At 58.0% G+C, this 16,279-nt stretch overlaps 1 protein-coding gene across 2 annotated transcripts in view; it reads right to left on the minus strand.

Moving 5' to 3' along the window:
- Positions 1-4,275: 4,275 nt before the first annotated feature.
- OLFM1 (olfactomedin 1) overlaps positions 4,276-16,279 on the minus strand; it is a 35,764-nt gene continuing 23,760 nt past the window's right edge. For both annotated transcript variants that reach the window (XM_089913951.1, XM_022578298.2), the window contains exons 5-6: positions 12,400-12,506; positions 4,276-6,000 (exon numbers count right to left, since the gene is read on the minus strand). In XM_089913951.1, the coding sequence (XP_089770077.1) occupies positions 5,326-6,000; positions 12,400-12,506 (782 nt within the window). In that variant the 3' untranslated portion in view covers positions 4,276-5,325. The remainder of the gene's footprint in view (positions 6,001-12,399; positions 12,507-16,279) is intronic.

Raw genomic sequence — 16,279 nt, forward strand, 5'->3', positions numbered from 1 at the left:
TCTTACCTCCCAGACTGCAAAACTCCCGAAGATTTTCCAAGCACTCCATGGGGAAATCTGCACTCTCGTACAATGCTAGAAGGAAGGTAAAGTGGTGCAACCCCTGTGGAAGGGAATTCAACAATACTGGGCAGAAGAACAGAAGCGTTTACCCTCAGACCGTTTATTCCAAAGACACACATACCATGTGCGATACGTGATGTGATTTTACACGAGGTTATTCACCGCGGAATGGTTTTTAAGAGCAGACTATTAGAAACAACCCAAATACCCACCGTGGGGGTGCTGGTGACACACACCATGCCACATCTACACAATGGGATACACACATCAATGAAAAGGATGAGTTCCATGTCCCTAATGTCACCTTCAGGGAAAATTATGTGACAACAGCAAGAGGCAGTGTGATTTACAAGCAGGGTTTAGGCACAAATTGATGCCTCTCTTTGCTATTGGGTTCAAAGGACTCTATATCTCATTCTTATAGCCTGTGAAAATAATCTCTAACAATAGATTTATTAAGGCAAAATCCTGCTCCAGGAAACCTTTTCAGAAACAATTCACCCAAAGGAAATCAAATGCAGATGGTTCTCATGAGAGCTGCCTCTCAATACCGAAGATCTGGGCCACCAAGAAAGGGATGTCTTACCGGATGGTGAGCAGACCAGCCCCTTCACACCTAGAAGGCTCTGCTCTGCCTGGGCCTGATGACGCAGGGCATCAGATGGATGATCCGGCTTCGAGCTCCTGAGCCCTGGACACTCAGCCTCACTCTTCACGGACCAACAGTCCCCGGATCATGCTTCTTTCAGTGAAATGTGTCACGTCTTCCTGGGCCACGCCTACACAGGTGTCTGGACAAGGATTGGACCCAAGTCCCCCTCCCTCCCAAATGACCGCTCCAGTTTCTAGGAGCTGCCTCTGGGGGTTCATTTCCCTGTGTGCCCCGAGGACGTACCTGCCACCCACAGTCCCGGCCCAGCTGCTACCTTCCCCAGGGACCCTCAACGGCCTGAAGTTTTCCGATGTGTCCCCGTGTTGGCCTGGGCTGTCCTGTGGACGTGGACGCTCTTTCGTGGGTTGGAAGCTCAGATGTCCTGAGACAGTTTCCATCTGAGGACGGGGAGCCTGGTGCCTCTTCTACAGGTGGTGTGAGGTCAAAGGGATGCGGGGGAAGCTGGTGTCAACATTGGCTTCTAAGCGGTGACTGTGCCCGACCTTTACCACTTATAATCTGCCAATGGGATTACGTTAAGTGTTCCGATTAAAGACAACGTTCTACCCCCACCCTGGCCCGTTCAGCTACCTGAAATCACCATCGCCTTCCTTTCCCTTCTCACGGGTGGAGCCTGGCCCCTGTTTGGAGACCCTTCACTTCCCAAGAACCCAAGAGATGCCTCCTTCCTGGTCACTTACGAGAGCTCGGCCACCCTCACCGCACGCCTTCCCTAAACGACAAGGGCATCGCGACTCCAGGAGCTAGAGGTGAATTCCATGGGCAGCTGTGTGGGGTCACCCATCACAGGCCTCCTTCAAGAAGAAACCTGCGGAAACTAGAAAAAGTTCCAGGCCTACCCAGCTGCACCCAGGACTGGGCATCTCATGCTCTGGCCTCCGGTACCCACCAAAGAACCGCTGGGTTTTGATTCCAGGCCAAACTTTTAATAAAGAAAATTCATCTACAGATGTTCTGCCATCAGCCAATATATTCAGTTATTGGAATCTGGGAGATTTGGTGGCAAGCCGGTTGTTGTATTTCCTCTCTGGATGGAGCCATTTTTCTTGCGTATTTAATATCCTGGAGGATTATTTTCCCCAGCAAATACTCAGTCGGAGACAGCAAATCCATTCTGAACCTATCAGGTCGTTCGTTATTTTGTCTTCTGGTGACTCAGAGCAGGTATTTGTACATTTGCCGTCTCCTATGCCGTTAGGGGGAAATTATGAAGAGTTCGGCCCATAATTGCAGCTGTAATTACTTAACAATCCCTGCCTGATCCTGCCTGGACAGACTCCCATCATGGCTTCACACCGGGAATAAAGTCGGTGGCGTCTTAGACTGTCTTATTGAAGTTAGGGCTGTTCTATGAAGAACCAGCTCCTGTCTCTCCCGGGGAGGATTTTGCGTGTGCCGGTTCCCTCCAAGGTAATTTGCAAACATGAAAGTAGGAAAACGCCTCCCACTTCTAAAAGTTTTAATTGCAGCTTGTCCTGCCACGGCTGTGGCAGCGGCCTGTGTGAGTCCTCTCGTTCGGGGAGGACTTGCAGCTAATGAGGCTCTAATTGAGGGTCAGGCGTTTCCTACCATCTCCCACCCCGCTTCCTCGTCACAGTTCAGGGTATCTGGCGAAGGAAACCCAGCAGCAACAAGAAAGCAAGAAAGGATTTTTTTGGATTATTTTGTCTTGGGCTTGGTGAATTAAAAAAAAAAAACCCAAATCTTAAAGAATATGTTGGGTCTAAGAGAATCACAGATGCTGGGAAGATGGGGCAGTCCAGAGCATGGGTGATGGAGGAAGGATTTAAAGGAACAGGAAAGAAGCAGTGATTCCTCCTTGGAGATGGGGAACGGGAAGCTTACAGAAGGCGGGAGCTCTGAGCTGGGAGGGGAGGAAGGACGTGGGGAGAGCACAGGTGAAGGGGCCAAGGGGCTCTGGAGCGCCTTGTGCCCGGAGGTGGAGACCTGCTCGGTGAGCCCCACTGCAGCGTGTGGGCGGAGGGGAGAGGCTGAGGGGCGCTGGGGTCAGAGGTGGCCTGGGCCAGGCCCGAGGCGGCACTGTCCCCTCGCAGTGCAGTGTCTAGGTGGCCCCCAGCGTGCAGTAGAGATGTGGCCCCCGGTGCGGGGGAGGGGGGTGGGGAAGGGTCCCAGGAGTGGCCCTTAACTATGCAAGGCCACCACCCCTCCCCCAGGCTGCCCTGCTGGCCCACACCCCCAGGACTTTTCCAGGGTCCTCTGGCATCTCCCTCCCTCCCCACCCAGTGGTCCAGGGCCCACCCAATTTCTCATGGGCGAGCTGACTGCGATTCAGGGCTCCCAACAGTGGGCAAGCCCCGGCCAGTGGTCATTCTTTTCTGCTTCCGTGTGTTACTCCACCGGAGGGGCTGGAGAGGACAAGCGGGGATTCCACCCTACTTCTCATCCCATATCTTCCCAGCAATTGGCTGGATCCCAAGGGCACCCACTGTGACTAGCAGACACGGTCCCCACGCCCCCGCTGCCTCCTTGCCTGACCAGCTTGCTGTCTCAGTGGCTCCAGCCTCCGAGGGGCCCCGGGGACGGAGTCAGATGTTCTTGGATGTTCTCAGACTGACTCCGAGAGTACCAGCGCCATGAACGCCAGCTACACCCCCTCTAAGTGCCGCCTACACCCCTGCCTGGGGACCCGCCCAGGTTCTTTCCAGGACAAGTGATGGCAACTGAAGAAGGCTGTTTTGGAAACACATCAGCCCCTCTGCTCTCTGGTTTGGGTGCGGTGCCAGCTGGGCTGAGCTCACGGGGGCTGCTAGCTTCTCCCCAGGCCCACATCACAGCCCTGCTGTCCACCCTGCCAAGGAGGCCAGCCGCCCCAGAGCAGAGGAAGGGCAGGGGAGGGAGTGGATGGTCACCACGTGCCACACCCTGCCTTGGCATCTAGTGCCAAGGCCGGTCCTGAACTGTCTTGTGAAAGGAGAGTTACTTTGACCTGTGCCTTCTCTGGCCATGTGAACCCCCAGGGCACTCCAGAACGGCTCTGTCCTGCAGAGACCTCAGGGCCCACTTAGAGACGGAGCCTGGCTTGGTATCTGCAGGCCTGGCCGTGGTGGCCTGGGCTCCCCCGATGCACGAGGTTCTCTGTCTCCAGGGCTCAGGGACCCAGACCCCAGACAGGGCTGGCCACTCACCTCCTGGATCCCCAGTGCTGGCCAGAGAGGGCCTGGGTTTACCTTTGCCCACTTTTCGGCAGGGTCTCTGCGGATGCCCCCTGCCACCTCGAAAGCGGGTGCCTGTCCCAGGCTCCTTCCACCTGTGTCTTGGAGGAGCCTGCCGGGGTGGGGTGGGGTGGGACTCCCAGTGCTGTAGCCCTCGGATTCAGATTCACCCAAGGAGTAGGGACCTCCAAGCTGATCCTCGGGCTCCGACCCTTGCGGGGGATGAGTGCCTAGGGCCCCAATGGGGCTCGTGTCCAGCCCGTGCCCTGTCCTCTTCTGAGAGGGGCACTCGCTCTGGAATACGTCTGCAAGGATCTGGAAGTCTTGGTCATTTTTAAAACCTTCTGAAATGACAAACGAAGCAAAAACATCTCCTAATATTTTTATTGTTCCTTAGATAACCGGATAGTACAAAGTTTCCCTCTTTTTTACTTAAAAAATGTACTTTCCGCACACTGTTGCCCTCAAGAGCATTTCTTTCCCGTTGGAAACCGAAGTTTCCCTAGATGAGCCCTTCTCATCTGTGGTTACACTATTTAGATAATTTAACAAGAAGAGGATATTTCCTTTCACGATTAGCAACATGAACTTGATCATCTCTCTATAAGGGCGAACATTGATGTGGTTTTTTTTTATTCCTCTTTAGAAACAAAAACCATCCACTTACTAATCCAAACTACGGCATTGCATTTACAACATTCACGGCATCAGACAAGTCACCACCTCGAGGAAACGACAGACGGACACTGCACGATGTATCTACGGGGTACGCGGATTCAAACGGTGCGGCACTGAGCCTGTCCACGCCACACACGCCGGCCACCGCTCTTGGGGACTAACTCGGGTCCACGGGCTACTTGGAGTCTCAGCATCTAAGTGCATCTAAGACACAACACGTGGTCAAGGACGGCAGCGGTGATGAGATGCGAGTCACACTAGCCTACGTGGCCCCCTCGGCCGCCGAGCAAGGCCCGGGGGAGGGGGGCTTCAATGAGACACGACACTCAGGTCCATCGAGCTGACCATGATCTACGGACATGTCCATGCGATCCTAACAGTGGGTTGTTCTCAGTAAGAATTGGCCAACAGTCAGTGCCTTACTTCTTGAGTATATTGACCAGAAAGGGGACCAGGGTGGGGGAGCCAGGGAGCCCTGGGCTGCAGTTCCAGCCGTGTATACGGGGGCTTCTTCCCACACTGGCCGCCCTCCGGCTGGAGGTGCCACACTGGCCGCCCTCCGGCTGGAGGTGGAGAAACACGGGGGGCAACGCCACCCCGTGATGCCGGAGTCCACGCTGCTGCTGATTTTTCCAAATTAGCCTTGTTCGTCTCACCAATATTCATTTGGCAGCTGTTCCACAGGAATTTCCAGGTGGGTGGAGGACGCGGACCCTCGGCTTCCAGGCCGAGGGGACCCTACAGCTCATCAGACCGGATGACATGGAAGAGGGTGACGTTGTAGAGGATCTGGTGGCCGTTGTTCCAGGCGTACAGGGCGCGGTCCTTGGGGTTGTAATCCAGCATGGAGATGTGCGAGTACTTGTTCTGGAAGGGGATGTCGATGTACTCGTAGGTAGAGGCGTTGGTTTGGTAGGCGTAGTGGACCTTGGTGCCCCCCGAGTAGCCGTTGGTGACGTAGAGGGTCCCACAGATAATGAAGGCCTCGCCGGCGCTGCGCTTGGGGTAGCTGGTGTTCCAGGTCTGCAGCACCTGCAGGGACACGGGGTCCAGCTTGCTGACGACGATGTTGCCGGCGTTCTGGTTGGTGGCGTAGACAGCCCACAGCCCGTTCTCGTCCACCATGAGGTCGATGTCCGAGTGGCCGCCCCACGCGTAGTGGTACATGTTGTTATAGCCGGCATAGTCCAGGCTGCGCGTCTTGAGGATCGTCTCTGTCTTTAGGTCGAACCTGATGACGATGTGACTCTGGAACTTGTTGAAGTAGATGGAGCCGTTGTAGACCACCTGCCCCGTGCCGGACCAGGGGTGCGGGAGGCGGTGGGACGTGAAATTGTCCGTGGTCATGAAGGCCAGCATCGATCTGTACTCGCGGACAAAGCGGTTGTTGTGGTAGCCGTCCATGTACCAGACCTGCGGACACAGCGGACCTGTCAGTGGGGCTGAAGCGGGGGGGACCCCTCCCGGGTAGGCATCCCCTCCTGGACTTGGCATTTAGTGATTCGGCACCCAGAGAAGGAGCTGGAAGGACTGGGAGAGAACAGACTAAACAGGGTCATGTCCTTCCTCCAAACCCACGGGGTGCCTTTCACGAGGGGCCAGGGCTGTCTCCCCACCAGGGGAGGAAGCGTCCAGCCTGGAGAAAGGACACCACGCACAGGGGTGTGGGGACCGACAGCCTGGGACCCCGCAGCTGCGCCGTGGGCGTGGCTGGCAGCCACCCTCTGCTGTTCCCGCCAAGCGGTGGGGCTGCCCCCAGGCTCTGGGTCATCTGGGAAGGCTGGCCCTCCAGCAGCATGTGGCACCGCCCTCCAGCAGGACGCTGTGGCAGAGGGCACAGCCGCCTGGGCCCGCAGGAGGACAAGTGCCCACAACACCGGGCAGTCTGCAGGGATGGCCGTTATCAAGGTCTCCAGGAAGGGCAATGCCCGATATCCCAGGGGGCGCGTGCGTCAGGCCTCTCCTTTCGTCCAGGCCCTCACAGCAGGCCGGACTGAACCACCAGTCCGGCGGGGGGATGTCATTAATTTGGCACTTGGGATGCTCCGAGCATAATCACTCTATCACGCCCAGTCCTGGGAAAGTGCCTCTCCCCGAGGAATCCGGGCTTCCAGAAGGCTCTGATTGCTCAAATCAACCAAGATAACAAACCCAGCAGAGGCCCAAGTTTGGGGTCACAAGAAGAAGAGCTTTCCAATGACTGCTTAAATGCCAGTTGACTCGAAAGCTGTCTAGACTTTGCACAAAACGCTTTAGTCATTTTCAACCAACATGGGAGCAAATTAGAAAGCAATGCAGTTAGTCAGAGGAAAATCTGCCGGGCTAATGCCGTTCCCAGTGCATCTGTCTGGCGAGAAGGCAGCTGCTTTATCCATCGAGGGCTCTGCCGGCTGCAGGAGGGATTAAGGATGTGGGAGTTTTCAGACACGGTATTGCGCATGCGTTAAAAATTAAAAAAAAAAAAAAAACCCAAAACCTGTAACCTTGTTCCTGAGACATCCATTCAGATGCTTAGAGGCAGATGTGCTTTTTGTTTTTAACAACACTTTTTTTAAAGACTGGGTCTCATCTGAGGCTTTTCATTATCCTTAGCCCCCGTCAGAGCAGCCCTCGGCGATGCGGGCCACGCATTAGAACGGGGCAAGTGCAGGGCTGGGCGGAAGGTGTCAGAGGTCCGCAGGGTGATGTGCAGACGCCCTGACATCGCGCCTCCTCTTGGCTACCTCCCAGACAGGGAGCTCACTGCTTCTCTCAAGACTTAGCTCAAGTGACAGCCCCCCTCTGCACCCTCTCCTGACCACCCCCATCTCAGCTCGCTCTGCCTCCGCCACGAGTGGGTCTTTGATGGTGGGGACCCGGTTGGGTTGATGCATCCCTGGACCCCCAGGGATCAACACCTCCTTCCTGTGGGCAGAGCTGCGTGAAGTCAGCATCCAATTTCTAAGGATTTTTAAACTGCCTTTTCCTCCGATAAACTGGCAAATTGGTCGCAGTGGGCAACACTTGGAAAAGGCAATTTAGGGTGGGAGAGAAAATCAGCACAGGTGCTAAATGTGTAACAACCAGCTCTCGGCCTGGAGGGTTTAGGCAACCAGTGAGCCCCTCTGTGCAAAAGAGGAGTGCATCATGGGACCCCCAGGGCCTGCGATGAGGGCCCACCTCTGGCAGTGCCTCCCACCCCCACGAGTTCACTCTGATCTCACCTCAAATGCCTTGTCCTGCCCCGCCTGCTCCACGTTCCAAGGCTCAGATGGAATCCCGTCCCCTCCAGGATGCCGCCCAGAACCGCTGCATCTGAACCGCGGAGGCCTGGGACCAGGGTCCTCAACCTGGCTGGGTCTCCTGGGAGCTTTCACACCCCAGAACAATGGCAAAGACCTTGGGGGTAGAGCCGGGCATCGGCTGGTTAAAGCTTCCAGGGGATTCTAACGTTCGGCAGGGTCCCCGAGACCACCTGTTCCAAGTCCTCAATTCAGAGAGGCCCAGGGGTGAGGGTCTCGCCCAGGGCCACACGGTCTGTTCACCAGAAAGCAGACTGCATCTCGCACAGGACACACCCACTGCCTGTCTTCACTGGGCCACTTCCTCCCAGACTCCCGAGGCAGTCCTCTGAAATGCCCAACCGACCCCATAAAGCAGGTTCTGTTCACGGGCACAGACAGAAGGGACGGCGACCTTCCACTCGCTCACTCCTGGGCTTGACCACAATGCCCGCCTCACCCACCACCGCCCGGCAGGATGCCTCGGGTGGCCCAGGTGGCCATGCGCCTCCTGTTCTCCAAGTGATGGGAACTCGTTCCCTGCCCTCCGGGCGCTGGTGACCTCAGGGCCACGCTCCATGCGGGCTGCAGCTCCCTGTGGCCGTTGTCCTGCGGGAAGGACCGTGGGGCCCCAGGCTGAGGAAGGGGGAGAGCTGAGAACACACCGGGGAACAGAAGCCAGGGAAGCCCAAGGGAGAAAGGGGCCCTTGGGGCATCAGGGCTCAGAGCCCCCGCTGTGGGTACTTCTGTCAGCAGAAGGAAGGCCCCCCGGGCAAGTTGCAAGAAGAGTCCCCTCGGCAGGTCTGAGGCCAGTGCGCAAGCTCCCCCATCCACGAGGGTCCCTTTGCCAGAAGAGATAAAACAAAGCCACCTCCGGACTCTTTCTTTGTAAATGCCACGCCTTGAGTGGATGTGGCCTGCCAGCTCACTGGAATCAAAACGCCCAACGCCAGCTCCCCTGTAAGAAAACCTGGGTATTCCCACATCCTGACTGCATTCTGGTTCCACACGGTGGAGTTTACGGAGAATGTGGGGTTTTCCTAATTGTCCCTATTATTTTCATGTGCTTTTTAGTGAAGAAGGCCATCTCGGGGCAGGGCAGGGCAGGGCGGTGCTGTCGAGTCTGGCCCCATCTTACGTGATGCAGGGATGTATCCGGGAGGGGCGGAGCGGGGGAGGGAAGCCCCGCCCAAAGGGCCTGGCTTAGTAACGTGACCACATCCTCTCCTCCCTTTGGTGGGGCAGGCATCTGTCACATGTCCTCCTGGCAGGGCCTGACCTCAAGGAGCTGGCACGGGTGGGAAAGATGCTCTAAAGGGAGCCCTTAGCTGAACAGGTGAATAAGGAGGTGGGAGGCTTCACTGAGGAGTGAGGCTTGAAAGGGGGGCGAGGTCAGCAGCCCCAAGACCGTCCCCGACCACACGAAACAGTGTGACCGTGCAGTTCGGATAATACGACCTTCAGGAAGACGGATTCTGTAGGAATAAAATACCTGGATAGCTGTGACACTGTTTAGATGACAGGGAAGGACTTTTAAACACTAAACTGAGCTCACTGCTGTTTGGGAAATGAGAGGCGTTCTAGTGATAAGACCACCCCTCTGAACATGAACTTCCTGGGGGCCAGAGGCCGGCTGGTCCCCTTACCACTGTCTGATGTGAGTGGGCCTGGGACTTCTACGGTGGAAGCACGGCTGTTTAGAGGGACGGTGGATGCCGGACCTTAGAAGGGTCCACAGTCAGAGGTACGCGCCTCAGCGTCTTGTTCTCCCGGGGGAGGGACACAGCCTGGGGTGACGAGAGCATGGCTTCTGGAACTCTGGTGCCATCGGAAGCTTCTGGACAGGGTGGAGGACCACCGGAGCCCAGCACAGTGCCTACACACAGGTGGTGCTTAATGAACGAGCTAACCTGGTTCCAACAGCTCAGCACAAAGGCGGGGGACCCGAAAGCCCCTTTGAGGGCTCCCGGACAGCGGTCCCAGGGCAATCCCCCGCCCTGGCTGTTGGCCACACCCCCCTTTCCTCGCCCTCTGTGGCCTCCTGCACTGAAGCTGACACTGTTTTTTTTTGGGGGGGGGAGCGAGTTATTGGTCTCCTGTGTGTGATCAAAACTGGACGGAGAATGGAAAAGATCAAAACAAAAGAAACCAGCTCCCTTCTAGATCAACGGCAGGACCTGGGGACGTGTCACTTAGCAGGCTGTGAGCTGGTGGCTGTGCTGATCTCACGGCTTGGGGCAGGACTGCCGACTGCCCACAGCTTTGGAGCAGGCCCCCAGGGTCCCCTGCCAGCGAGCTGGTCCCCTCCCTGCCTCCCCACGCAGTCAGCTCCCACAAAGGCCCCCCTTCCGCCTTCCTGCTTGCACTCTGTCCATCACCAGGGCCCCCTTTCCTGGACGGTGATCAACTCATCAAGCAGAAAAGAGATGTCTAATTCCCCAAAGCATCCATCACCACCTCAGCGGCTTTGCAGATGAACCTGCATCCTCATGGTACGGGGGATTCCAGGAGCCCTGATACGTGATCTCTGAGAAAAGAAAATTTGACGAGCGCTCACTACAACAAAGGAAACTGACATCAACGTGGGGACCCAGAGGCACATCTGCGGTGTCAGATGGGGCGAAATCCTCTAGACCGGGGTTCCTCCTCTGCAGCACCAAGGTCATTGGTTCCAGCTCACGGATCCCAAGAGGCCTGCTGGGTCAGTGGGGTGTGTGTGGTGGGGCAGGCAGAGGGCAGGCAGGAGGTGGGGAGAAGGCAACGGAGAGGAGGGTGACTCGGGAGACTCAACCTGGAATATCGCGGTAAATAAATGGTTAATAAACCCACCGGTCAGCCTTTCCTGAGACCTTGCCTTGGGCAAGTCACGTGACCCTCCTGGCCCTGCGTTTTCTCATCAACACAGCAGAGACAACTAGGATCTCCGGCAGCCGTGGGACCAAACCAGGACAGGCACAGGTGCGCTCAGCTGAGGGCTGGGCACACGTGTCGCTGCGTCCTAGAAACCAATACTTCCTCTTGTATTTCAATATAAACATCATGCGCTCAGGGTGTGCGTCACCGTCTTGTTTTCACGTCTGCATTACCGTTATTATGACTGACGCCTGCAGCAAGAGCACGCTCCTAACCAAACTCAGAACCAAAGTGGTGTTTCCCAGGCGGACGCAGATGGAACTGAAGAGTCGTCAGGGTAACAACTGGCCAATCAAATGGTTCATTGGTAATTAACTGGTAATTAATTGGCCAGTTAAATTCTTAGAAAACTTCCAAGGACCAGCTAGCCGTCACCATTCAGAAAATAAAACACAAACAAACTTCACCCCCAAAATACCAGACCCGGTCATTTCCCGGGTTTGCAGCCTGTAGCCGGGCCCCTCCTTCCAGAACTCTCTGCCTGCAGACCCGGGGATGAGGTCTGGGAAGAGGCTGCTGGCCTGCCGGGGGGTGGGTAAGGAAGGGGAGAGACGGGGGTTCCTCCCACTGGAGGTTGTGGTATAAAAAGACAGACGCCCAGATCGCTGGAAAGCCCGTCATGGCCCCCCAGGCGTCTTCCCCAGAAGGAGAATGTGCCGCTTCCTGATCTAAACAGAAGCGATCACACTGTCTAAAGGGTGGGAATGGGGCTGGGGGAGGAGCAGACATCAGAAGTCTCAAGATCCCTCCCCAATGAAAATCCTCCAGACAAGGCTCAGAGGTTCTCAAATTCCTAAGCTCCTTTCTCAATCTGCCCAGAGGAAGAGTTGAAGTTTTTTTTTAAGTGTTTATTTTCTAAACCTCCTGCAGGCAAGGGGCCGGGTAAGAGAGGCCCTGGACTGTTGTGACGGTTCTCTCTGGGTGCCAGCGGTCAGGCTGGTGGACCACCAAGGGACAGGGATGCCCACAGCTCCTTTCCTCCAACTAAGAGCCAGAACCCTGGGCGTTCGGAACCTCCCTTCGCTGAAACGCTCCCAAAGGACGCTGTGGTGATGGACGGATGTTCCCCGGGCCCAGTGGGCCAGGCGCCACCCTCCCAGCCAGCCAGCCCTCTGCTCCCCACGCCCCGAAGGGACTCCAACGACAGAACGCAACGCAGCCCCCACCCCAACCCGATCAAGACAGACGTGCCGCTCAGTCGTCTCTCTCTCATGAGGTCTTTACCCAGGGGGGAGAGTCTAGAAAAAAAAGAACATGGCTTTTCTCCTAAATCAAAAAAGAACATGAGTTTCCATCAGCCATGAAAGGAATGGCAAATGAAACGCAAATGAGAAGTCATTAAAACAAGAAGGCCTGACCATGCTGTTCCTGAGCGGAGCAGGGACAGTGCTGTGAGCATGGGAAGGTTTCAGCCCGGAGGCAGCCCCTCCGCTCCCAGGGGCAGAGCCACACGCGGGGAGGGGGTCGCAGGCGTCCTCGGACCCACCCCGCGGTCTGTGACTCTGCCTTAGTACAGGGACCTCGGCAAGGGACCTGGGCCTCTCCCCAAAGTCCCTGGAACCCCACCCCGGGGGCACCAAGTTTCCCTCGTCCACAGCCCCCCTGCCCCAGACCCAGACCCAATGAAGGAAGCACTTACCCTGTTATCACCTTCTGGGGCCAGAGGGTCCGTCATCCAGGACCCAAACCTCGAGCCGGAGGTCTTGATGGTCACGGGGTCACTTATGCCCGTCAGCTTGCCACATGCTGCAAGAGAGGACACGGCGCGGGGGAGTGAGTGCCTGGGCCCAGCCCCAAAGGCGAGAGGCCACCACCCCCTCCCCCAAGCAGAGAGCAACGGAGGCCAGGGCAGGTGGGGAGAGGGAGGTGCAGCCCCCTGGGCCTAGGGCCGGGGGTGCCAGGGCCGCACCGCCCGACGGGGCGGCCAGCCTCGCCCAGACGCAGTTTTCTCCTCTGGGAAGCAGGGGTGGCAGCCGCTGGACCTCCTAAGGAGAAAGTGCATCTGTGGTCCAGCGCAGGAGGAAGGGCGCTCCTTCCCCCTGGAGGGCCTGTGAGCTTCCCTGCAGGGTGACAGCGGGCTCCCTACTGCCTGGAGAAGGTGCCCAGGGGCCGGAGGGCTGGGATTTGAAGTCACTGACGGAGCAGAGAGCACGGGGGTGATGGCGCCCTCCCGTCACACAGATGGAGGCGGGAGACGGGCTGGGATACGCTCGGGGCCACACCGACACTCGGGCATTCCCGACAGCCCAGCGCCCTTCCCACTGCCCCTGATAGCCCCGGGCAGCCACCATGCCCAGCAGAAATCCCCCTCCTGCCACCTGGATGCCACCCTGTGTGCGTAGCCCTGAAGCCTTCCGGAATAAGTAAACTCAGACAGCCTCAGAAGGGCAAAAGGTTCACTGAGCCTCAGAAGCCGACTGGCCCCTCAACGTAGGCAGTGGGTCCTGCCCTGCCAGGACGTGTGCCTACTGGGACACCCTCCCTTTCTTCCAGGCCAGGCCTGCGTGTAACTACCCAGCTCTGCTAAACTCCCACTGTATTAGCAGATGTAGAGGTCAGTCTGCAAAGCTTAGAGGAGACCTGCGCGTTTTCAGAAGATTGCCAGTGACTTAACCCAGGGACCGTGGTTTAGCCGGGGGTCATCCCGCCAAGTGAGGTGGCCCGGCCTCGGGGAGGGGCCCATGGCCACCTCTGCACTGTCTGGGGTGCCTCCCACTCTCTCCTCAAACTTAAAGTGGGGCAAGTAGATCCATCAGCATCACTGAACAAGACTGGAGAAGTGGACGCCCTGGACCCCCAGCCCGGTGCCTGGGGCCTCTGTCTCTTTGTGTTGTCAGGAGAGCTTGCATCTGGGCAACACGGAGGCTTTGGACCGGGATTAAGAGCTGACTGCAAAGCAGAAGAAAGGCGGCTTTACAGCCAAATTCCCATCAAGTCACGCTGCCCCGCTCCTAAGACCCAGCGGTGCCGCTCCCCAGGCTGCTGCTTCTGGCCCAGATTCGAAAAAGGAACTCAACTATTTTTACTCGCCCATCCCTTCCCAGTGTATATTTGCCTGTTCCCCTTTCAGGAGGAATTGCATACTTTTTCCCACTGAAATACTGTCCCCTCAAGGCCGGCCCTGTCCACACCCCCCATCTGAGGGAGGACAGACAGAGGACAAAGGGACTGGACATTACGTGCAGGTTAGCCAACATCTACTGCAACCAGAAGTAAGAAAAAAGTGGGTCCTTGGAAATCTCGCGAGAGCGTGCATGCCCACGAGAGCCCCAGACCAGGTTCTCATCCCACGAGGGTTTTGAGAATTTGGGGTGGGGTTCCCTGAGGGTTCCGTCTGGAGGAGGGAGGGCAGGGGAGAAGCAGGACACTAGGCTGGTCTCCCCCCAGCACCCTCTTTGTTTCTGTGACCCTGGGGGCTTCTGGGCTGTCCCCGGGAGACAGCAGACCCTCCGAACTGGGTGGGAAATGCTAACAGGGGCCATCGAACACCTGAGACAGCCCATCTCCCTGCTGCCCAGAGGCCAGCAAAGTGCCCCGTGTGAATGTCCCGTGCAGGGCCTCCCCACCGCTGAGTCAGGGACAGTGGTCCTGTCTGCCGCCCGGAAGGAGAAGTCCCAAGGCACCATGGCCCCAAGGGTGTCACAGATCGGGGGCCCCGGGAGAGATGCCTGCTGGTGCCCCATCGCGGGCACACTTCCCAGTGAGACGTCCACTCACGCCAACGCCCTGCCCAGCCTTCAGCGGTCACACCCGGCCTGGGACGACCTCCCCCGAAGGAGACAGACATCCATCCTTTACATCACATTCAGAAGGTGACGCTGGCGGGTGAGGCCCGGCTCGGCCACCTGCCCAGCTCTACTCGCCTCCCTACCTTTGCTCAGGCCCACCCCCATCGGGACAGCCAGACCCCCACCCCGCTCCTGCCCTCCTGTCTTCTGTGGCTGGACCCACACCGACGCCTCTGCAGAGCCCGCTCCCTTCTGGACGGCACCCACCCTGCCTCCCCGACCCAGGCTGGGCCTGCACACCCCCTGGGCGTGGCCCCGGGCGTCCGGGTCTCACGACCCCAGGCAGGACGCTCCTCCCCCCCGCAAGGCTCAGCCTGGGGGAGCTGTCCAAAACGAATGAATGAACGAACAAATGACTCACCTCTCAGGAGCTGAGAGGTATAACTATGCATCTCCCAGAAAATCCTCATCAGCCCACTGCTTTGCCACGTAACCCGCCAGAGGGGACGGGGCGGGGGGGGGGGGGAAGGTGGGCCGCCTCTTCTGAGGGCGGCTTCCTTATCTGCCAGAAGGATACCCACCCCAGAGGCGGTGGTGGGAATTAAAGCAGTTAACCAGTGGGGAGCTTCTAGAAGGATGCCCGTCACGCATAAGTGCCCAGTGAGGCCAGCGGCCATGGATTCACACTGAGACTGTGGCCAAGTCCAGGCTCGGGGCTGCCCCGGATGGTCCCACTGCGTTCGGCCCACACATGGCTGCAGAGAAGGGGAGACCGTCTGCGGGGGGGCTGGGGGGCGGGAGGAGGGCATCTGCACCAGCTCCAGCCCCGCCCTGCCCTGGGCTGAGGTCTCCCCCAGTGCACCCTGGCCCGAGGGCCTGAGCCCACCCTCCCCCAGTCTCTCGGAGGGAGCCTTAAAATCACGGATGAGGCAGCAGAGAAGGGTCCAGCTGGCCCGTGAGGCCTGCTCGGCCAACTCCTGGCTGTGGGCTCGGCTCTCCACTGGGGATGGAGGCTGCCCGCCCTGCTTGAGTCACGGAGTTATTTTTGGTTCTCCATCCAGACTGGCTCTGCCAAGACCTCGGGAACTGTCAGGATCTAAAAAAGCCCCACGGCAGAGCCGCGAGGCAGAGTCTTGGCACGTTCCGTTCACGAAAGTGTCCCTCTCTTGTCACGAGCGCTTGGGCTTCGTGGATGGGGAGGGAAGGGAAACCGAGCAGGTCCATCTCAGAGGAGGCTGGGCTCCAGGCACAGCACCCTCAGCTGGGAGGGCCCTGAGAGTCCAGGACGGGTCTCAGGAGGGGGGCCGCCTTGCAAAGCTGGGAGCCTGGACAAAGCAGCCTCCGTAGATGAAATCCTCTGGTCCCCGCTATTCCTAGAAGGAGGCCACTTCTGAACAACAGCCCGAGTGACCTCTGACAGGAGCCTAAGCAGGCCCCAGGGCGACGTGCCCGCCAAGGAACCAGGCCAGAGACCAGATTGAGGGGGCTGACTTCTCCACAGCAGGCAGACGGGTCCCGGGACCGCCCCGCCTCCAGGCCCATCTGCCTCGGTCCCAGCTTGTATCCCTAAAGACCGGAGAGTTAAGCTGGAAGAGCTGGCAGAGCTGGGAGCTCAGACAGACACACGTCCTTGCAGAAGAGCTAACCGGGGACGGAGCAGCCTCCCTGCAAGCCCAGGCCCAGAGCCCCGAGGGCCACCCTGGACGCCCATCTCCCCTCCACACCTGGGCAGGGACGGGGACGCTGAGAGACCTCTTGCGATCCCTAGCACTTCCCGGAAGGAACCTGGGG

The sequence above is a fragment of the Delphinapterus leucas genome, chromosome 6 (genome assembly GCF_059928025.1).
Source record: "Delphinapterus leucas isolate spDelLeu-1000000601 "Yukka" chromosome 6, BTC_Dleu_Yukka2, whole genome shotgun sequence".
Taxonomy (NCBI): domain Eukaryota; kingdom Metazoa; phylum Chordata; class Mammalia; order Artiodactyla; family Monodontidae; genus Delphinapterus; species Delphinapterus leucas.